Below are 23,950 nucleotides of genomic sequence, written 5' to 3'. Positions count from 1 at the left end.
GGCATTAATTTGAATTTTCCCAATGGCTAATGATATTTTATAATGTACTTCTTTGCCTCTATGTCTCTTCTTGAATGAAATGTCTTTTTCTGCCTTTTACCCATGTACTAATGGAAATTTTTGCTTTTATACTATGCAATTTTGATACTTTATCCACTCCAGATATAGGACTTTGATAAGATATATAGTTTGCAAATATGTAGTTTGTACTTTGTCCCTTTATGCCATTAACAGAATCTTCTGCAGTGCAAAGTTTGACATTTTGATGACATTCATTTATCAGTTTTTATGAGTCATGTTTTTGGTATCATGTCTAAGAGCTCCTCACTTAGCCTTAAGTTTTGAGTTCGATGCCCTTTCAATCTCTCTTTCAGAATCCAGTCTGCCTGCCACTCCCAGCCACGAGGGTCCATGTGCAAAGGACCTTTTGTCCAGGCGTCCTGCTCAGCTGCACATCAGCTGAGAGGTTTGAGGAGTTGGCCTTGTTCTTCACACCCATTCCCAAAGGGATCATTTTCAGAACAAAAGTTCTGGGCATGAGAGGAGATAAATTGGGTTAGGGACACAGATAGTCTTCCCCGACTCGTTCTCATCCCGTTTATCAGATGTGACAGCTCAGAGATGAGCCTTCAGTAGGGTCCGCATTAGCCTGAGCTTCCACCCTGGCTGAGTCCAGCTGTAAATATCTGGGCAGTCTACTGAACCCAGGGCTCCGAGAAGTCCTGCACTGGGCCAGAGTGTGGCCCTGGGAGGAGGGAAGGGAAGTCTCTCCATGTGCCCTGAGATGCAGACAATGATCCCTTATTGACAGTCTACACATTCAAGCTCTGAGCCAAAAGCCACAGACAGAAGCAAAATGCTCCTGTTTCCTTTAACCAGAACTCACCAGAAGATTGTTTTTTACTATTATTATCTTGGGAGTCCTTGATAACTCAAGAACCACCTTTCCAGAAAATCCATAGAACCAAAATTAAAGGGCACTATTTGACGTGTCATTTGGTTTACTCTCTTAAGTCATTTAATCTTAAAGGTCACAAGGCAGACACCTCAATCTTTGATAAAGGTTTGATAATTCTAACTCCCCAGGGAAGAATTAATTATATTAAACAACCTCTATAGCTTTTCATTCCTAAAATTCTTAAAGCATCAAAATATATTCAGCTCCTAGTGAAACTAGGTGAATAATGGCCAATTAATCCTTTATTGAAAATTATTACCAAAACAAAAAATATAAAATCCTCTAGTCCAGTCATCAAAGATCTTAAATCACATTCATTATGTGTAGACTTACAAATTTTGCAGTATCTCAATCTTCTTTAATGTTTTCTAATACAACTTGAATTTCTTGCTATTTTTTTCCTGGACTAAGATACCTGAAAAACATAGAAAGGAGGTAGGAAGAAGTGACCCAGTACAGAACATATTTTCTGACATTATTTGACAAGAATTGATGGAGGAAGAGAGCATGGCTGGAGGCAGAGGGATGGACTTGATGACTTCTTGCCATCTTTGGCAGCTGGATATGTCCAGGATTATGATTATGTTTATTTATTAACATTTATCCTGGGCCATTTTAGTTGATTAGCACAATGTAATTACTAAAAATATGCAACTAAAAGTTCTGGGAAATCTCTACATTGCTAGGAAGGGCTAGATATGATATCATTTCTGATTTTCAGTAATTTAATTAAAATAAACAAGCATATTACCTCCACGTTACAACAGTCTCTTAGCATAGTTTACGGTATGATGGAGAAGCCAGTCTAATTGCTTAAAGTAGGGGTAATGAGAGTAATCTCGAGTTCTTTGCTAATTACTCATTGGACCCTCTTCTGTCTGCAAAACAAGAAAGATATATTCTCCTAACACAAAGGAGCCATGGATGACTTGCACACGATTGCTCTCTTCTTGTCTCCGATGGGTCCAGTCGTGTGGCCAGAGCCTCCCTCCAGGCAGGGACAGACTTCAGTAGGGGCCAGAGGGCAGCAGTCAGCCTGTCTATGACAGGCGACCCTCCAGCAGATGAAAAGTCCCTCTGGGTCTTTGAGATGTAACCATTAGAGATGGATTGTTCTGAGAAGATTGAATTCCTACTAAATACAAATTACTCAAAAACTTTGAACCTGTTCATTGTGATCAGCTACAAATGCATAAACATAGATTAATTTTTTGCATCACTTCTTTAGAGAGGGGCCCATAAGGACCCCTAGAAGTCCCTAACATCCATTTGAGAGTCAAAAAATCTCATAATAACACTAACATGCTTTTTTTTTTTTTTTTGGCTTGTTCACACCTATTCTCTCTTGAGTGTACAGTGAAGTTTTCTAAAGTCCACATGACGTGTGATATTATAAGAGTGTAAATGCAAAAGCAAATCTGAGAATCCAGCTGTCTTCTGTTAAGTCAAATATTAAGGAAAATCTGCAGGTATGGGAGTTTGGCACAGCACTTGGGACTCTGCTTGCAATGCCCACATCTCATAGCAAAGTGCCCATGTTCAGGTTCCAGCTCAGCTTTTGCTTCCAATATCCTGCTAACGCAAACCCTAGGAGGCAGCAGATGATGGCTCAAGTAATTGGGCCCTTACCACCCACATAAGACACTGGATTCAGTTCCCGCCTCCTGGCTTCAGCCTGGCCCAGCCCACTGTTGTGGGCGTTGGGAAGGGAACAAGTAGATGGAAGATCTCTCTCTGCCTTTTGTCTTTCTGTCTTTCAAAAAAGATAAATAAATAAATAAGAACGGAATTTTTGGAAGTGCAAAAACAACATCACTCTTTTAATACTTTCTTGTTTTAGAAAAGGTCATTTTTATCAAAGTATATTACTTGTGTTAATATTTTTGTTGTTTTAAAACAAAATGAAAAGTAAATATTTGAGATAATTTTCTCAGCTTTAATTTTTTTTATTTGACAGGTAGAGTCATAGACAGTGAGAGGGAGAAACAGAGAGAAAGGTCTTCCTTCCGTTGGTTCACCCCACAAATGGCTGCTACGGCCGGTGCTGCGCCGATCCAAAGCCAGGAGCAGGTACCTCCTCCTGGTCTCCCATGCAGGTGCAGGGCCCAAGCACTTGGGCCATCCTCCACTGCCCTCCCGGGCCACAGCAGAGAGCTGGACTGGAAGAAGAGCAGCCAGGACTAGAACCCGGCGCCCATATGGGATGCCGGCACCGCAGGCAGAGGATTAACCTAGTGAGCCACGGCGCTGGCCCCTCAGCTTTAATTTCAAACATGGCAAACATCAGTGGATAAATCCACAGTCACAAAAGCTCTTCGGGTGCCAATCATTTTCGAGAGTATAAAGGAATCCTGGGGCCACAGCTACTGGCTGTAGAGAGTGAGCGTCAGAGTGGGGGGCCCTCAGAAGGCATTAGATGCTTTCTTCCCGTCTGCAGACTGAGAACGGATTCCCACAGAGATAGGGTAACTTACCTGGTGTTCTGGCTATCTACAGCTGTGCTATAGACCACTCCAAAACTCAGGAAAATACAGCATTCATTCATTCTGCTTTCAAATCTGAACTTTGGACTGAGCTTGGAGCGGCTGACATCTTGGCTTCATCGCACGTTCGGGGCTTCTTCTGAGCTGACTCAAACCTCTGAGAGCTGGGACAACTGGGACTTGCTGCGTTTCCTTCTGTGTCTCTGTCGCCCTCCACGGTCTCTTCTAGTGGCAGCTCGGGCTCCCAGGCACAGTGAGCCTTCCAAAAAAGCTGCCGGGAACACAGAGGGACTTCCGCTGACCTGGCTTTGGCAGGCCCACAGGTTCTTCCATATTTGGGGGAGCAAGTCCGTGAGATCAGCCCGGATTCAAGGGGAGGAAACTTTGACTCCCTCTCTTAGCGGGAAGAACAGCAAAGAACCCGCAGCTGTCTTAAATCTGTCGTATGTGAGGTGCTAAAGTCAGCATTAGAAGAACAGATTTTTAAAGTGTGTGGCGACTTTGAGAGAGGTGCTGCGAGGAGGATAAGAAGAGGGACGAACGTGTAGGCTGTGTGAACGGAGGACACTCCCACGGCAGCCGTTTTGCCTCGTGTTCAGGAGGCCCGCTCGCCGACGGCAGTGCCTGGGTTTGATGTCCCGTTTCGCTCCTGATTCCACCTTCCCACCAGTGCAGACCCTGGGAGGCAGCAGTGACAGCTCAAGTGATGGACTTCCTGCCACCCGTGTGGGAGACTTGGATTGGGTTCCTGGCTCCTCGCTTTGGCCTCAGCTTAACTCCAGTTGTTGTGGGCATTTGGAGAGTAAACCACTGCATGGGAATGATTCATTCTCTCTCTCTCCTCTCCCTCTCTGTCTATTCCTCTTCCCTTCATTTATTTATCTATTAAGGTTTTTTTTTTTTTAAAAAGAATTATTTTATTTGAAAGACAGAGTTACAGAGAGAGGTAGAGCCAGAGAGAGAGGTCTTCCATTCCACTGGTTCACTCCCCAGATGACCGCAATGGCCAGAGCTGAGCCAGGATCTGGAGCTTCCTCCAAGTCTCCCACATGGATGCAGGGGCCCAAGGACTTGGGCCATCTTCCACTGCCTTCCCAGGCCATAGCAGAGAGCTGGATCAGAAGAGGAGTAGCATCCCATATGGGATGCTGGCACTGCAGGCTGGGGCTTTAACCCACTGTACCACAGTGCTGGCCCCTCTTAATTTATTTTTAAAAGAAGGAACATTTCAGGGTTGCCCTAAGCACCCCTGAATAACTCGAACTTTTGAGAGTCTGAAAAGGATAGGTCAGCGACTCTCTGATACAGAAGAAAACTTATTTTTTATAAAATTTAAAAAGTTTTAACTGATACATAAAAATTATACATTCTTATGGGATGACATGTGATGTCTCAATACATGCATACACTGTATACTGTTCTAATCAGGGCAAACGTATCTGTCTCCTCAAACATGTCATCTCCTTATGGTACAAACATTCAAAGTCCTCTCTTCTAGCATTCACACACACACACGTACGCACACACACACACTATACACACAGTGCATCATTGATGTCTATAGTCAGCCACTGTGCAATAGAATCAGAACACTTAGTGCTTGCTGTTCAACCTTTTCCCATCTCTACCTTTCCTCTGTTCTCCCCAGACTCTGACAACCAGAAGACAACTTATCTAAGAGAAATTAACTCTTAAGATGCTCAAGTCTCCTCAACAAGCCCCCCAACCCTAGTTGTTTCTGTCTTTTTGATGGCAGGTGTGACTGCTGGGATGGCTTGGCCACTTGCAGGAAGCTCTATTAGAAAGTTCTACCGTAGAAGCAACCTGTTTCCTTAAGACTTCCGCCCAGTGGTCTCCTAGTCACTATCCTCGGAAATATTGTAAAATGCTTCTATTTGCTTCTTGTCTGGCAGCTCTGTAGCCACTATTCCTTTGTAGTGTGACTTCCTTGGTTCCATGTTTTTGATGCTTCATTTTAGCTTTTAAACTTCCCCTACTAAACCACTCACTTATAAATTATTTCAATTTGCCACTGCCCTGCAAAATGTTTGACAAGGGGGATCACCTATGGACATTTACATTCACTTCTAGAAGTTTTCTCTTGGTAAGTCCAGCCTGCCAACATATTTTGAGTCCAGAGTCTGTTTTATCCTTGATAAAATTCAAAAGGAGAGAATGATCCTACATGCGAAACAGGATACACAGCAGACTCACAGAGTGGCAAATGCCCCAAACAGTACTCTGGCCTCAGAATCAGCCCTTAAGGCATTTAGATCTGGCTAAAAAGTCCATGAGAGTTTCACAGGCATGGAAAGCCAAGACACTGTGGCAAAAAACAAAAACAAACAAAAAACAACAACAAAAAAAATACCACCACCACAACAAAACAACTAAATGAAAGATCTCAGTGAGTGAGATCCCAGCACAAAGAACAGGCCATCAAAGAAGGCAGTATCCTTCTCTGAAGGGAGGAGAGAACTTCCGCTTTGAATATGGCCTTGTCTAAATAAGATCGGAGTTGGTGAACTCAAGAGGCTTCCATAGCCTTAGCAGCTCATGACAAGAGCCTCAGGTGATTACTGACGTCATAAATAAGAGTGTCAATTGTTAAGTGAACAATGGGAGTCACTGTGCACCTGCTCCCCATGTAGGACCTCTGTCCTTAATGTGTTGTACTATGTGAATTAATGGTAAAACTACTACTCAAACAGTACTCTATACTTTGTGTGTCTTTGTGGGTGCAGTCTGTTGAAATCTTTATGTAGTATATACTAAGTTGATCTTCTGTATATAAAGATAATTGAAAATGAATCTTGATGAAGAATGGGATGGGAGAGGGAGTGGGAGATGGGATGGTTGCAGGTAAGAGGGAGGTTATGGAGGGTAAACCTGCTATAATCCAAAAGTTGTGCTTTGGAAATTTATATTTATTAAATAAAAGTTGAAAAACAATCTACCCATTATCCCAATCCCATAACCCACAGACTTGTGAAGTATTTGTTCCACAGTACATTTATCTAAATCCTTGATAAAAATGTTGAGTTGGAAACAACCCTCTGCCTCTCCACTGGAGACCATTGCCTATGTTAACATCAATCCACTAATCAGCATCCTTTGGGTTCATTCATTCACCTAACTGCTGTTAATTCATCTAATAGTACTATCGTTTAGTCCATATTTCTCCATCTTGTCCACAGCGATATCTTGATAGGTCTGGATGACTGCCCCGGTGAAGTCCACATACATTAGGTCTACAGCATTTGGCTGCTCTCTAAATCCACTAACCCTGTCAAAGGAAATGAAGCAAATCTGATTCTTCTTCAAACACGCCATGCACTTTGATGATCCGGAGACTGCTCGTGTTCTTGGCTCTGCCCAGAATCCTCCACTCCACCTTGTCTTCCTGGCTGCTTCTATCGCTCAGACATCATCTCCTCGATGAGGCTTTATTCCTTGAGTCCAGGCACAACAGTTCCATGTCTGGTTTCTTCCCCCCAGGCACTTCATGCACAGCACCGCTTGACCTGTTCTCCTCCCCTTCAACTAGAAGGAGCCACGTATTATTTAATAAATGTTTGATGACTTTAATTCAACTAAACCCTGGTACCTACTGACAGCCACTTCCTTTCCAAAATGCTCACAACCTACTCCTTCCGAAATCCCATCTAGCACTCACAATGCGGTCTCTAAATACCAATATTCAGAGAAAGGAATATTTCTCTTCTCCTAGGAAGAGTGGTTGATGCCTGGTCTAGGCAAAAATATAAGATGAGACTAGAACATCTTGACATGCCAGCCAGCAAGGAAGCTGTCAAAGGGATAGCTTCCCTTTTAAAGGGGACCCGTTAAAAGAACTAAGAAGCCAAATTGAAGAGGTTCCCACTAGTCAAAGCTTGAATAATTTGAGTTTTTTTTAAGATTTTATTTATTTATTTGAGAGGTATTATTACAGACAGTGAGAGACAGAGAGAGAGGCCTTCCATCTGCTGGTTCACTCCCCAAATGGCCACAACAACCGGAGCTGAGCTGATCCGAAGCCAGGAGCCAGGAGCTTCTTCCAGGTCTCCCACATGGGTGCAGGGGCCCAAGTGCTTGGGCTATCTTCCACTGCTTTTCCAGTCCATTGCAGAGAGCTGGATCGGAAGAGAAGCAGCTGTGACTAGAACCAGCACCCATATGAGATTAACCTACTGCGCCACAGCGCCGGCCCCAATTTGAGTCTTAATAAGAGTAATTACTGCAATGAAGAAAATACAAGCTGGCGCCGTGGCTCACTAGGCTAATCCTCCGCCTTGCGGCGCCAGCACACTGGGTTCTAGTCCCGGTTGGGGCGCAGGATTCTGTCCCGATTGCCCCTCTTCCACACCAGCTCTCTGCTGTGGCCAGGGAGTGCAGTGGAGGATGGCCCAAGTACTTGAGCCCTGCACCCCATGGGAGACCAGGATAAGTACCTGGCTCCTGCCATCGGATCAGCGCGGTGTGCCAGCCATGGCGGCCATTGGAGGGTGAACCAAGGGCAAAGGAAGACCTTTCTCTCTGTCTCTCTCTCTCACTGTCCACTCTGCCTGTCAAAAAAAAAAAAAAAAAAGAAAGAAAATACATAGAATATATCTAGACCCGGGGCTGGCCCTGTGGTGCAGCGGGTTAACGCCCTGGCCTGAAGCACCAGCATCCTATATGAGCGCCGGTTCTAGTCCTAGTTGCTCCTCTTCCAATCCAGCTCTCTGCTGTGGCCTGGGAAAGCAGTGGAAGATGGCCCAAGTCCTTGGGCCCCTGCACCTGTGTGGGAGACCCAGAAGAAGCTCCTGGCTCCTGGCTTCGGATGGGTGCAGCTCCGGCCGTTGCAGTCATCTGGGGATTGAACCATCAGATGGCAGACCTCTCTCATTCTCTACCTCTCCTCTCTCTGTGCAACTCTGACTTTCAAATAAATAAATAAAATCTTTTTTAAAAAAGAATATATCTAGACCCGTGAGTTCATAGTGCTGTCAAAATTAAAAAACGGGAGTTGGAGCTGTGGTATAGGGGGTAAAGCTGCTGCCTGCAGTGCTGGTATCCCATATGGCTGCCAGTTTGAATCCCAGCTGCTCAACTTCCCATCCAGGTCTCTGCTATGGCCTGGGAAAGCAGCAGAAGGTGGCAAAAGTCCTTGGGTTTCTGTACCCACATGGGAGACCCAGAAGAAGCTCCTAGCTCCTGGCTTCAGATCAGCACAGCTCCGGCCTTTGTTGCAATTTGGGAAGTGAATCAGCAGATGGAAGACCTCTCTCTCTCTCTTTCTGACTCTCTGTAACTCTGCCTTTCAAATAAATAAATAAATAAATATTTAAAAAATTTAAAAACAAGCCACTAATGATCTTTGAAGGGTGCTAGAGAACAAGCTTATTGTTTTGAAAACTGGTAAATAAAGGGATAGAACTCAGCATTTATCCTGTCCTTCCATACCTACTACACCTTCTTTTTTTTAAAAAATTTTTATTTATTTATTTAAATGGCAGAATTACAGAGAGAGAGAGAGAGAGAGAGAGAGAAAGAGAGAGAGAGAGAGAAAGGTCTTCCATCTGCTGGTTCACTCCCCAGTTGGTCACACACTGGAGCTGTGCCGATTCAAAGCCAGGAGGGAGCCGGGAGATTCTTCCAGATCTCCCACACAGATGCAGGGGCCCAAGCACTTGGACCATCTTCCACTGCTTTCCCAGGCCATCAGCAGAGGGCTAGATTGGAAGAGGGGCAGCCTGGACACAAACTGGTGCCCATATGGCATGCTGGCACTGCAGGCAGAGGCTTAGCCTACTATGCCACAGCACCAGTGCCACCCCCCACACACCTTTATAACCCACTATTCCTTGTTAACTGCTCCTTAGGCACCCAGTAACTAGTAAAGAACTTTTTTATTTATGGAAGCATTCCAGCTCATCCAGTAACAAGGAATAATGTAATTGAAATATTACTATTTTATAACCCCCTAAATGAGTGGCATAATATAATATAGGCAGTGATAATCAATAAATCCTAAAATCATTAAGAAAAAGACGATGGAGGGAGTGGTGGGCATTTGGCCTAGTGGATAAGATGCTGGTTAGGACACCCACAGCCCCTAAGAGTGCCTGGGTTCAATTCCCTGTCCCAGCTCCTGGCTTCAGATTCCTGCTAATGCAGACTCTTGGAGGTAGCTGCAATGGCTCAAATAACTGAATTTCTGCCATCCATGAGGGAGCCTGGATGTGTTCCTGGTTCCTAGCTTCAGCCCAGCTTTGACTGTTGCAGGCATTTGGGGAAGGAATCGGCAGTAGAAGCTCTCTTGCTCACTGCCTTCACTTAAACAAAAATGTTTATGTGAAAGGCAGTCTCTCTCTCTCTCTCTCTCTCTCTCTCTCTCACACACACACACACACTCACACACACACACACAGAGGGATGTTCCCTCTGCTGACTCACTCCCCAAAGAACCACACTGGCCAGGACTGGGCCAAGCTAAAGCTAGGAACAGTGTTGGTCTCTCTCTGTCTCTTCTTAAAAATCACTTTTCCTCTTTCTCTTCTTCAGGGCCAATCTTAAATGGTAAAGGCATTCCATATCAGAATATATGGGATATTTCCACAGCAGCCCAGGGCTGGAGCAGACTGAGGTCAGGAATCATTCAATTGGGGTCTTCCACAGGCATGACAGGGACCAAAATATTTGAGCTGGGTTCGAGTCTTGGCTCTTCAAGTTTCATTACAGTCTCTTGCTAACGTGCACCTTAGGAGTCAGCAAGTAGTGATTCAACTACTTGGGTCCCTGTCACCCACATGGGAGACCTAGATTGGGATCTGGGTACCTGATAGCAGCTTGGCCCAGCGCTGGCTTTTGTGGGCATTTGGGGAATGAACCAGTGGAAAGAGGATCTCTCTCTCTGCCTTTCAAGTATAATGAAAATAAAGAAGTGAACATTTGAAAATAAATGGTAAAGGTTTACAAATAAGCAAGGAAGTTAGTGAGTTTGTGATGAGAGCTCTCAACCCTCTACCTCTCTAGGTTGCTGTTTAACTTACCAGGCAAACAGATGGAGGCAGCGGGGAGAAGGGGGAGGGAGAAGTAGGGAGAAAAGAAATGTTGTGTATTTAAAAAGAAAATTAATATTCTCCATTATGTCTAACAGGGGAAATACTACAAACATGCATCACTGTAACCATTTTATTGTCTCCTGGCTCCTGAGGTCTAGGACACGTGGTGCCTGTCCCTGACTACTGGATTGCATTTGCTTCTAAATTCTGAATCAGCTGAAATTCGCATTAAAATGCATGATGCTGCAGCACATTACTGGCAAACTCCCACAAACCTTCTAAATAAAACAAAATGATACAAGCAAACAACAACACTGGGGTCTTTTAAAAACCCAGTATTTTTAGGAGGCTTCCAGTTCTCCTGCATTTTTGTACCTATTTCAAGGCTGTGTGGTAAGGCCGTCAATGGCTCCAGTGATCCCAACACGCCTCCTGGCTGGCTTCCTAGTCTGACTCAAGTGGCAAGACCGTGTTATTGGAATTCCTTCTGGGTAGCATGGAGGTGACATAGAGCCCTTGAGTTCCAGGAGCAATACAAAATTACCTTGTGGGCAGAAAAAATGGAAATCTACGTGGTACAGCAAGAGTGACATGGACAACTGCCATCTGGAGTAGCTGCGCCCACTTCTGGAGTGCCTGGTCCTTCACCATCATGGAGTGGGATTTCCCTCTTCCACACCTGACTCTTGGTAACGTCACTGGAAAATATGCCCAGGAGGATAACACACAGAATCCCAAGACCAGAGTGGGAAGGCTGGAGGAGCAGCAGGATCACTCTCCTCTCTCCCACCAGTCATGTTCGAGCTTCTCTAAGCTCCAAGCACCTCCCTTGACTTCCTGCTCTACACAAGGCTACTTACATTTTTTTCTTTCGTAGAGAATATATGTAGATTTCCCCTTCCCACATCAACAGAGAGGATGCTAGTACTGGAAAAGACCTCACAAAATTCTTAGCCTGCCACCCGACGCAACTGTCTTTCTCCAGACTCAGTAGTTATTGAATAAATACTCATATGGGTTGAATAAATGAATGAATGGCTTGATACCATCAAGTGTGCCACAACCCCAAAGAAGTAAGGGTGTTAAAGAGGATCACTAGATGTGAGCTCCCGGAGAGAAGGGCTTTCCAGCACTTATGGGAGGGGGATTTTGTTTTGAGGCATCTGCTTGGGTCCCCTGAGCAGAAAGCCTGCAGGTTCTGCTTGTCCTAAGACTCTATTTCTCTTCCATTTATTGAGTCCTTTCACTTCTCTATCCTACACTGCTGTTCTCCCTGCTTAGGTTTCCATCACTTCCTGCCTCGCATGCGACCGCAGCCTCCTAATCTACCTCTTGGCTCCCTGCTCCCTCACCCATCCCCCCCAAATCATACTGTGCTGCACGCATCCTCCCTTGGGATGTGGCTCCAGCCCATCTCTCCTCACTTACATCTCAGCTCTCTGTGTCCTCCCTTCCATCCCTCCTGCACTAACCAAACACTCAACCAAACTGCTTTTAGAATCCCAAACGCTCCACACTCTCCCTGGCTTCTGAGTCACTGTCACTGATTGCTGCCTGGGGAGCCTCTTCCTTCTTCACTCCACTGCCATTTTCCCGGCTCGCTCCTTCTCACCCATTAGTACATAGCACAGAAAGTGTCGCCTCTTCCAGAAGCCTCCCCTGACACCCTGAGGAACTGCATGTGCAGATGGGTCGGCTGAGGCCACGCCTCCTTGGCATCCGGAGCCACCACCTGGAACACAGGTGGACAGAGGCAATGGGGGAGACTTGGGTGTCAGCTCCTGCAGCTTCCACTGGAAGTCACACTTCACACTCTCATCAGTGTCCATTGGCTGCAGAAAGTCACAGGGCTGCACCTAAATTCTAGTGAGTGAAATTGCACTAGGTCTTAGAAATGGGGAGAACCAGAAATACATATTAAACTGTGCCAGTGATTTATACACTCAACTCAAACCCTGGGAAATCCCTAGTGGATCTGATGTCCTTGATGAGAAATGTTTAACTTGTATGAGGTGCTAGAAGCCATATTAGAAGGAACTATGGGATAATTGAGAAATAAAGACAGGGGCTGGTGCTGTGGCGCAGCTAGTCAAGCTGCCACCTGCAGCGCTGGCATCTTGAATGGGCACCAATTTGAGTACCTGCTGCTCCACTTCTGATCCAGCTCCCTGATGATGCACCTGGGAAAGCAGCAGAAGATGGCCCAAGTCCTTGGGCTCCTGCCACCCATCTGGGAGACCTGGAAGAAGCTCCTGGATCCTGGCTTCAGACTGTCCCAGCTCTGGCCATTGCAACCATTTGGGGAGTGAACCAGCATATAGAAGATCTCTCTCTCTCTCTCTCACTCATTCTGCCTTTCAAATAAATAAACAAATAAATCTTAAAAAGAGAGAGGAAAATAAAGACAGCGAAAAGAGACAACTCCTTCAAGATGTTTGACTGTACAGGGCAGAAGAGAGATGGGGATGGAGAGCATGGCAAAGGCAGGATATGTGTTGATTGGTTATTAGTATGAGCAGGACTTGGGCACAAGTTGACAAGATCTATTCAAATGAGCAGGGCAGCTATAAAATCCATGAGAGAGGAAGAGTTGGGGACAGTCCCTGATCCAGTGGAGGAAATGGGAAAACATAAGAATCCTTAGAGACGGGGTGGGGGGTTCTTTGTAACCCTGTGCTTTCCTCATGCAAAGACTGGGAGGACATTGGTCATGTTAATCATGTATGTTTCCCTCCAAATGGGGTTGCATCGCAGGCACCATGTAGACAGTTCTAACTGCCAACCTGAGCACACTTTGAGCCTAGTGAAAAATGGCTCATCCTTAGTAGGTGGAGGTAGGAGTTCTAATGTTTTAAAGCTGTTAAGTGAAAAATCTGTTTCTGTCCAAGCTCATCCAAAAATTATACTGAGGTATTATTAACCCACCCTCTTGCTGACTTTACCCTGCAAATGATTTCTCAGCCCATGCTATACACACAGGTCAGGGAATGGCTCAACTGAGGAGGATGGTCTTGCCTGAGCATTTTCTTTGGAGCATATGAGGACACCTTGCGCTCTCAGGACATTGCTTCCTTAGGGTGCTGTGACTCCAGTCATCCCGGAAGCTGCTAGTCCAGAAATCAGACTTTTCTCCACTCACTTGTGCTCTTTTAAGCCCTGCAAAAGCTTGGTCAGGGAAGGTAATTGCTTTTTTTTTTTTCTTCTCCTTCAAACAGTTTTTCCCCCTTTTTCTTCAGCGAGGGCTCTCTGCCTAATTTAATTTTGTTGCTCCTTTCTTTGTTACAAGCAGATGTCACTTTTACATCTGTGAGTCTGCTCAAATGCCCCATGTCTCCCCCACCACCAGCTCAGCAGATGTTGCTACTATTAGCCAAACTCCAGCAAAAAAGGGAATAAGGCAGCTCCTTTTGCTAATTATAGAGTGCCCTTCTGTGGGGGAGAGGAGAGGGCAGAAGCAGAGCAGGGCTCCACGATGATATCCTTAAAATGATGGACACGGGAATCTGTATCCCATCACCTATGGAGCAGGGCTCTTACACAGGGGCTGCCTGCCAAGTTAATCCCAACACGCACACACAGAAACACCACCTCGGTACCATCCATAAAGCTCCAACTCAAACCCACACAGCTAACCGAGGGCAAATGCCTTTTCAAGTGCCATCATGCTGAATGTATAATATCTACTTACACACAGGAATTAGTCCTGCATAAATATTGCATGTAATGCAAGACAAAGTATATAATTAACCTACCTAATAGATATATGCCTTCCAGTAAATTACTAAAAAAAAAGAAAAGAAAAGAAATGGGAACTTTCTGCCTGGTTGTTTTATTTTTTTCTCACTTGATAGAACTACTCTTGGATTTGTCTAGTCTCTTCTACATGCATTACAAAAGTGCAATAGGAAAGATGGTGCATCAATGCACTAACTAAACTCCATAGTCAAGAGTTCAATATACAGTGCAAGGGGACCCTGCCAATGTCATCATCATCATCATGCTGGATTCTTTTCAGGTGCCAAGCACTGTGCTAACCGCGTTGAATGCACTATTGTCGATCAGTTAATAATTGTTAGGCTCACAGTGCAGGAAGAGAGTGACCAGTATCTCAAAGACTTCCTATTATGAAACATGTGTATGATGGTTGCTAGGCAAATGGAAAATGCGGTAAAAACTGTAAAACACTCGGAGAATACAGTGGGTCACCAGGGTTGAGAATGCTGTGGTTTGCTTGACATTCTGGGGGAGACAGCATCTCCCCAGAAATCCTATCTAGGTTATTTTCGTGGTGCAGGTGAGGAGCAAAGGCCGCCGCCTGCAGAAATCTCTCTGCAGAAACCCCAGGACAAATCTGGCCTTCTAAATGTCTGGTGGAGAGAACTGTCACTTGTGACTTGAGACTGCCAGGCAGTGGGGCTCACTGGGCTGGAACAATCTCCATGCAGCATCAAATAAAGCAATCAAAAAGAAAATTCCTCTGAAACTCTCACTGGTATTTAATATTTTATTCATTCCCATGTTATTGTGCTTCGCCTGCGGTAAAACAGCCTCAAAACAGCCTCCTAGGAGTGAGGCATTAGCACGCTGACAAGCATTTTTCCCATGAATTGCTCCTCCAAGACAATGGCATTTTGTTTGCTGTTTTGTTTCCTTGTCTTCTAACATTCTTTCTGACTTTCAAGGAAAAAAAAAAAAGAAGAAGAAGAAAAAAAAGAAACCCTCCTATGAATGGCAAAGAAAAGGAAAGAAAAGTTTCTTTTAAACTTTCAACCTTTTTCATTTGCTGTTGCGTAGCATGTAAACATTTTTTTCTCATGGTGGATATGTGGTAGCCTCTTCCCTTGTTTGTACTTTAAATGGTCTCTCCGCCCCCCTCCCCTTTTGCCAAAGAGCATTGCCTTTCCATTATTGATTCAGAAAATCGGCAAAGGGAAAAACAAAACCAACCGTGTACACGTATTAAGAAAGGCAAGTCAGGGCGATGGCACAAACCATCCATCTACCCAAGCGGCCATGTATCTATCAATCCATCTCGCTACCCACCAGCCTCTATGAAAATAAAGAGCAGGCACTGTACACATTGCTGGTTGGCTGAAGTTGTGATCTGGACAAAAGGTCTGTTTGGGAAAAAGGATACTGAAGCTTAATTCTATTTGTGCCGGTTGAAAATCAGGAGGGGTTTTTCTACACTTCACTTTTATTAGATTATTTCTTATAGATGGTTTCTTTTTTCCTCCCAGACGCGTGGTGGAGGCTGCTGAAGCAGTTGGTCTATAGTTGGTATAATTAAATTAACCATTTGGTACAACTTTTAGGGGAGAGCTCGCGTGTAGAAGCACAACTAGAACAAAACAGGGCGCTGGGGCTGGTGCTGGGGCCTGGCCTTTCATCTCTGAGCAGAGGCAGGACCCCGGGCCACAAAAGGCGGGCCGCGGGAGGACGGGCCAGGGGTGGGGGCGGAGGGACGGTGACACGAAACAAAATAAACCTACAAGGCCGACAAAGGGGAAAATGAAGTCCAGCGCATTTGCTCAGCCGACCGTGCGGTCCCGGCGCTGAAAGGTCTCCCGATACAAAGGCGAGGAGGAGCGCAACACACCGACCCCGCGACGCCGGGCACCAGGGGGCGCCCCGGGAGAGATCGGGGACAGCTCGGCACCCCGAGAGCGCCGGCGCGCCGAGGAGGCGGCGGCCGGGAGCCAAGGTCGCTGGGAACCCCGGACCCCAGGGCGGGGAGCGCTCTGGGCAGGCGACCCGCCTCGGCCTTGGCCGCGCGTCCCCAGCCGCCTTCCGCAGTGCCCTCGCTCAGCTCTCCCGGCTTCTGCCGGAGTCTCCCTGAGCCGGCTTGTGGACATGCAGCTCCCCTGGGCTCCTCACCCCATCCTGCGTCCATCTAACCCCCAAGTTCCACAGCTTCCCCTGACAGCCATCCTGAAACACTGCCTAAGCACCTGACACACTGCAGGCCCGCGGCCCGCCTTCGCCCCCCAGGCGCTCAGAGGACCCGAGGTGGAACGGCCCTGCGCTCGGTCGGGGCGTGGGACCCGGGCCCGGGGTGGGGCTTCCCGGGAGTAGAGCGCGCGCAGCTGCAGCCTGCCCGCACACACCCGGGAGGCGCCGACGCCACGCGGGACGTGGAGGAGGTCCTTGTTCAGCGCAGGCCTCGGCAGCTCCCCGCAGTCGCCCCGTGTCACTCTCTTCTGCAGGGAAAGACGCTTAGCCCTGCATCAGCAGTTGGAGGAGCGGGCTGGCCGGGGTACCACCCGGGCCCCGGGGGGCGGCAGGGTCGCTCTCGGAAAATTAGGAGACAATTCCCCCCACCCCGTTTCTACCAACACCCCCACCCCCGGCCTCGATCGGAGGGACCGAGAAACTTGGACAATTGCAGCCTTGTGGCTTGACAACCTAGTCCCTGTCTCCCTTAAGTGATGGCGGTGGGGGCACCGAGGTGGGGGAAATTCCATGTGTGGAGTCCAAAGGGGTCCGGCCACCTCCCGGGCCCCATGCAGATTCATATTCATGAGAGCCGGATAAATCAAGACAAATCTCCGCTGTAATAACACTTGGATTCGCATCCGTCTTTGCTGGCCTTTAGGTTTGGGGGACTGGAGACAGATGTTTGCGTCCCTTTTCTCCTCTTGTCTGGCGACCATAAAGGAAAACCGTTTAGAGCGTTGCAATTTGTTTCCCGCCGCAGTAAAACCTGGTACGCATTTATTTTCATTTCACCCCTGTGCACAAAAAAGCGCACGCTGGTCACCAAAGGCCCCTCTTTATCAAATACGCATTGTACAACATACAACTGCAATAAAACGATCAGCTCTCCCCATCAAACCGTCACCAGGCGTGGGTCCCGCCGCCCGCGCTCTGCAGCGCTGTGCCTCGGCCCCGGGGCCGCGCAGTCACCCGAGGGGCGCCGCCAGCTCGCCCCGCAGAGCGGCGCAGGGCTGGGGGGCCGCAGTCCCGGTGGAATCCATTACGACGTCCGCCGCAGTTTAGTGCGCAATAAAACATTGTGGCGGGCGGAGAGCGGGTGCGCATCCACTCCCCGGCACTAGCATTGAATTAAACCACTTAGTTTGGCAAACACTGAACGCCTAAATGCCCCTATAAAGACTTTATGAGTTTGTTACTTTAATTACTGACTTGTTACAGAGCACATAAAGGGGGTAATGAATGCAATAAAACTAATTATCTACACATTTAATTCATATAAAATATCCAGGGTTTGTTTACACCACACGGCGATTCAGCTAAGCATTCCCCCTCTTGTCCACCGAGAGGAAGGATTTAATGAAATAGTTTCCTTTATTCTGCTAGAGCCTAACGAACCAAATGAAAATTACCCTCCGCTTAAATCATGGGGCCACGAGGTCCACAAATCACGACGCGCTTCTTTGTGCCTGGTTGCCAGCACCCAAGAGCCCGAGGAATCGTTCAAAGAAAGGTGCCCAACCTGGAGCCCTGGCCTGGGCACGTAAAAGCCTGGGCCCCCGCTCGCTGCGCCCCGCACACCTACTGGGCAGACCGACCGCCGCGCTCTTCGCGGAGCCCCGGGTCTGCAGAGGGATGTGGGCACCTTGGTAAACACCGAGGCGGAAAAAGAGAGGGAGAGCGCCGGACCGGCAAGGAAGGAGACAGCCTTCGGGAACCGCTGGTGCCCGCTCGCTAAAGTCACGGCATCATTAAACCCAACAGCGCTAGCCAAAGGCGACCTCGCGCGCCCACTGAGCCGACCTGAGCGCAGAGAACCCACCGGCAGAGAAGCCAGATCCACCCCCCTCCCTTCAATAGCTTTTCCTTAGCTCTCTCTCTCTGGCTGGTTTTTATTTTTTATTTTTTATTTTTTTTTATTTTTAAGCGTCTGTTCACCTAGTCTCTAGAAAGCACATTAAGCTGCAAAGAGAAATGCAATTTATAAGATGCTCTCTGATTTTTTTTTTTTTAAAACCATCTCTTCCAGGTGTATCTGAAAGAAATGCACTTAGCGTTCACAGAAACCCCCTCAGCCCACTTACTCTATGTTACAGGGCGCCTGAGTGTTGCCAATGTCCCAGTCCTTTATAACATTTCATGCACTTCAGGGGGTAGGCTTGTTGTTAAATTGAGCGTGTAACACTCTTACAAAACAGGTTTTCTATGACATCAAGGTTTCTTCTCCCTAACCAAGAAAAAAAAGAGAGAGAGAGGGAGAGGACCAAGAAGGGGGGAAAACACACACACACTATCTCCATTTATGCCTAAGGTATAGATCAGTTAAAAAGGCTTAAAAGCTCAGGGAAATTGGATCAGGGAGAATCGTCACCCAACTTTCATTATTTCCAAGCAGTGTGATTGAATTAAAGGGCAAGGAGCTGGTTAGAAGGAGGATCAGGGGCTCAGTGCGTAATGGTGTGGTATTAAATTCTAATTAGAGATGCAGGAATCAATGATAGGGAGGTTGGACAGCTCAGTTCCCCAGTGCCAGCCCAATAGACGGATGAGTTATTGTCATGTAAAAAGCGCCAGCAATAAGACCAACCGCTTTGCTATTGTCCAAGTGGAAAGAGCCAAGTTTATTATGAGGACTATATGCTCTAGAGACCTCAGACAAGGCATCTCATAGGAGGCTTTTTCATAAAACTAGGCTCTGCTGGTAGTAAGGAGGCCAGTTTGGAGGCAGGCGTTGAGCTGTGCACATCTCCCCACTCCAGCCACCTTCTCCATATCCATCTTTTATTTCATTTTTTCACTTGGCTGAGCCATCCAGAACCTTTTCAATGTATAAAATGGAATATTCTTACCTCAATTCCTCTGCCTACGAGTCCTGTATGGCTGGGATGGACACCTCGAGCCTGGCTTCAGCCTATGCGGACTTCAGTTCCTGCAGTCAGGCCAGTGGCTTCCAGTATAACCCGATCAGGACCACTTTTGGGGCCACGTCCGGCTGCCCGTCCCTCACGCCGGGATCCTGCAGCCTCGGCACCCTGAGGGACCACCAGAGCAGTCCCTACGCCGCAGGTAAGGACCGCCAGCTTTCTCCGCCGAGGAAGCCGCCTTTCCGCTCGTATATAGGAAGCCTTGATTGCATTTGAAAATGGAAATGTGTTTAGTATTTACCAAACGAAATTTGCTTACACAAATGAAAGAATTTATCACGTTAGAAGCGATTGCAGGGAGGGGTAATTCACTTACAGGGTTACACTATCCTAGTCACACCCGAACCGCCAACAAAATTATCTTAAGCTGCCAAAATGATAGGCATAATTTATTTACTTTGCGATGAGACGTAAAGCTTAGAAAATAATTAAATAACAAAGAGTAAAGCTCATTACTGGCAGTGTCTCTCTTTTTAAGAACCGACAGCGGCTCACACCTCTGTGGCTGGTCATTTTCATGATCATTTCTTTAGTTTATTACTTTTGCTTCTTCTTTCAGCCCTTGGCCCCCAACTTTCGGCCCGGGGTCAGCTTCTGAGAACTGAAAAGTTCCAATTGCCCAAGTGTTTGCTAACTTCTTCCCCGGCTCCCTGACATTCCCGTGGACGTTTTGGGACTTTTTTCTTTTTTTTTTTTTTCCTCCCCTTTCTTCCTCTCTCGGTTTTTTCCCTGCTGAAAGTGCTATCCCATGTCCCGGTGTCCCCGGCCTCAAGCCATCTCCAATGCGCTATTTCAACGCACCCAGAGGCGCCTGAGCTGGAACACCGGCAAAGCCCGGAATGTGCGCCCCCATCTCAGTACATAACGAATTTGCTCGGTGTCTCTCGGCAGGTTCTCTCGGCTGCTCTCCCACGCCGGTTCGGTAGCGGCTCCCCGGCGACCTGACCTGGAGTCCTCACCTGCAGCTCCCCTCTGTTCCGCTCACTGACTTTCTCCTCTGTCACCCTCTTAGTTCCTTACAAACTCTTCACCGACCACGGCGGCCTCAACGAGAAGCGCAAGCAGCGGCGCATCCGCACCACTTTCACGAGCGCGCAGCTCAAAGAGCTGGAGAGGGTCTTCGCCGAGACGCACTACCCCGACATCTACACCCGGGAGGAGCTGGCCCTGAAGATCGACCTCACCGAGGCGCGAGTCCAGGTAGCAGCGCCCGGAAACCGAGCGAGCTCGGCCGCACTTGTCTGGGCAGGGATGCGGATGGCTGACGGGTCGGGGTGCGGGAGTTCGAAATTGCCGGGATCTCGCTGAAGAAGGATCTGGAGACCCAGCGAGGGACCCGGGACCCATGTGAGAGGTCCCACTGGTCTGGCTGGGCGCGCAAGGAAGCCGTTAGGGCGCGCGCCCTTTGAGGCGCATCCGCAGCCTTCAAAGGTGTTCCCCACTCGAGCAGAGGCATTTCGGGACTCTGGGACCTGAATGAGCTAGGCACCTCGGGGACAGGAAGTGCCCAAGCCGGAGAAGGAGCGCAGCCCTTGTCCTCACATTACAAGTATTTATTTATTTACTGTCAAATGCCTCGTAACTCAAGCGCTTTTAACCTGTCCCCACGGCGCGCGAGTCAGTGCGTTTTCTCGGGACTTCGGACTTGTAAATTTGCTCAGGGCTGTGAGTGCACGAAGGTCAAGTTTAGTTTACTGGCACCTGTGAGGGTACCAGGCGCTCTCAGGAGCTGGCCGTGGTACCTCCCAGGTGAGGTCCCCAGCGGAGAGGCAGCGGTGATGGGCACCATCGCACGCTCCTCCGGGACCCAAGGCCGGGATCGGGAAGCCCGTACAAAACTCAGAGGCTCCTTCCTCGTTCTCCCGACTAGAGCTTAACTTTAAACGTGAGGCCTCAGCGTGGGTGAGGAGCTTGGGAGTTGTTCAAGTTGCAGACTGAGCAAAGGGCCCAGCAGAGTAAGGGCTTCCACGGTAGGATCTTTCCGGAACCTGCGGCCTTTTTTACTTGTCCCGCAAGCCGCCGTCTCCCCTGCCGTGTCCAACTGGCGATCCCAAAGTTTCTCCAAAGACGCAGGAGAAGCGGGAGGGGTGGCCTCGGTGGACTGGGGGCGCGCGGCCATGTCCAGGGCGCACGGTGGAGGTAGTGGGGCGTGGGGTGCGGGTTGCAACAAGCGGGAACTGGACACGGCCCACCCTCACCGGCACTTTTCCTTCTCGTTTCCTTCCTTCTCGCCCGCCTCCCCTCGCGTCTCCGGCCAGGTGTGGTTCCAGAACCGCCGGGCCAAGTTTCGCAAGCAGGAGCGCGCGGCGGCGGCGGCTGCGGCCGCGGCCAAGAACGGCTCCTCGGGCAAGAAGTCTGATTCCTCCCGGGACGACGAGAGCAAAGAGGCCAAGAGCACCGACCCGGACAGCACTGGGGGCCCGGGCCCCAACCCCAACCCCGCCCCCAGCTGCGGGGCGAGCGGCGGCGGCGGCGGCGGGCCCAGCCCTGCGGGCGCTCCGGGGGCGGCGGGGCCCGGGGGCCCGGGAGGCGAACCCGGCAAGGGCGGCGCTGCGGCGGCGGCGGCTGCGGCGGCGGCTGCGGCAGCGGCTGCTGCGGCGGCGGCGGCCGGAGGCCTGGCTGCGGCTGGGGGCCCTGGACAAGGCTGGGCTCCCGGGCCCGGCCCCATCACCTCTATCCCGGATTCGCTCGGGGGCCCGTTCGCTAGCGTGCTATCTTCGCTCCAAAGACCCAACGGTGCCAAAGCCGCCTTAGTGAAGAGCAGTATGTTCTGATCGGCGATGCGGCGGCGGCGGCGGCGGTGGCAGGCGAGCCGGGGCCCAGGCGGGCGAGCGGGCGAGCGGGCGAGCGGGGAGGCCCAAGGCTATTGTCGTCGCTGCTGCCGTGGCTTCTGCATCGAGGGCCTCAAGTAATCGCGATAAGAATAAAAAGAGAACGACATCGCCCCCTTTCCACCCCATTCTAACCCCTTCCTCAACCCCCAAACGAAACGAATTGAGAAACAGCTTCCCTGGCTTCGCACCTGCCTTGGGGCGGCGCCGGGGCCCTGCCTGCGGACTGGGGGCTGTGCCCAGCGCGGCCCGGACTCGGGGCACTCTCAGGGGGCTGTGTCTGCGTGTCGGTGTCTGTCTGTCTCGGGGAATGTGCGTCCGGGCAGGTGACGGGCAGAGATGAGGCCACAACCAATTCGGAAGGCAGCAACTATTTAAAAAACGAAGGCTTAAAAAAAAAAAAAAGACAAATAGGGGAATGGGAGAATTGGCAGCGGGCTGAGGGTCTGCGTGCCTCTTGCGGGCGCCAACTCTTGGGGCCTCTTCCGCTGGGGTGGGGTGAGGAGAGGCGAGCGGGGACGCCTTTCCAGCCCCCTCCCCCGCCTCTCTGGGTTCGGGCGACGACTAGTCCACCTGTTCCTGCGGCCAAAGTTGACTGTTCCCCGTCCGCTTGCCTGCTCCACCTCGCTGAACACCATCCCGCCACGCAGCGTCTGAACCCCACACCGCTGCAACCCCCAACCCGCTCGGCCCTGAAAGATGCCCTCTACGTGAGATGCCTTTTCCCCCACAAACTCTGCGGACTGTGTCTCCTGCTCCACGACTCTCCTTTTTTTTCTCTCCTGCCACCCCCTGCCAGCGTTTTCTTCTTCCACCAGCTTTTAATGAACTTTTGGGCGCTGCTTTGGATGGGAGTCAATTGCAGTCCAGGCAACTGGCTGCAGAGAAAAAACAGCCCAGCGAGGGAGAGGCACACCGCGCGTCTGCAGAAGTGTCGGCTTGCGCTTGTCTGAAGGGTCTGAACTGGACCCACATCCTGGATGGTGGATGGACTGTATACTGACGATCCCATTCTTTGCGCAGTTTAGACAGCTCTGTTGGGATTTCTTTATTTTTGTTTGTTTTTATTTTAAAAGGCACAAACTATAGATATTAGTTGAATGTTGAGGCTTTAACTTTTTCAGTGTCTTTCTACAACTGTGTTCTGTGACTCAATTGTATCGTGTTCCTATCAGTACAGACTGTCTCCTCTACGTGACCGTATGATGTTTTTCTCTTCTTGTAGTCTCTATGACGTGTCTTTATGGCGTAATAAGGTTCTCACGGGTTCAATTCCTTTGTGTTTAGAGAGGCCACGGTCCAGACAATGGTATATATTTTTGTTATCAGGCGCATGTCTGTCGTTGGACTATGTTTGTGAACATAACCATAAATTATGTTTCAGATTTTCGAATTTATTTATATGTGTTATAATGGATGCTTCTATTTAAAAGGGAAATATTTCTACATGTGCATATAGTTTTCCAAGAGTGTACCATTAACTTGGTTGTTGATAATAAAAGCAAAACATGAGTCTAGCAACTGAAGGCTTCTGACATTTTCTTGGTTCTTTTTTTGTTTGGTTTGCCATTTGGTTGCTTTTGAAATTCATTTTAAAATGATGAGGGAGGGTGGAGGAAATGACTAAATTGTCCAAGGCTTGTGCAGCATTGGAAGTCTGGGCAGATTGAGAATTCAAACCCATGCATCCAAATTAAATATGAAATTTAGTGCTTGGGAGAGCCAGCCAGATTCTTGTGGCCAGTGCTTACTTGTCGCGCGGTCACAGGGCACA

General features: G+C 48.7%; 1 protein-coding gene across 1 annotated transcript; it reads left to right on the top strand.

Moving 5' to 3' along the window:
- The first annotated feature begins 18,906 nt into the window (after nt 1-18,906).
- PHOX2B (paired like homeobox 2B) lies at nt 18,907-23,691 on the top strand. The gene is made up of 3 exons (XM_002709278.6): nt 18,907-19,487; nt 20,358-20,545; nt 21,604-23,691. Exons 1-3 carry the CDS (start codon nt 19,247-19,249, stop codon nt 22,117-22,119), a joined length of 945 nt encoding a protein of 314 aa, XP_002709324.4. The 5' UTR covers nt 18,907-19,246; the 3' UTR covers nt 22,120-23,691.
- Nucleotides 23,692-23,950: the final 259 nt, after the last annotated feature.

This window comes from Oryctolagus cuniculus, chromosome 2, assembly GCF_051225735.1.
Source record: "Oryctolagus cuniculus isolate XC-2025 breed Fujian yellow rabbit chromosome 2, ASM5122573v1, whole genome shotgun sequence".
NCBI classification, from domain to species: Eukaryota; Metazoa; Chordata; class Mammalia; order Lagomorpha; family Leporidae; genus Oryctolagus; species Oryctolagus cuniculus.
This window is presented reverse-complemented; position numbering and strand designations above follow the sequence as displayed.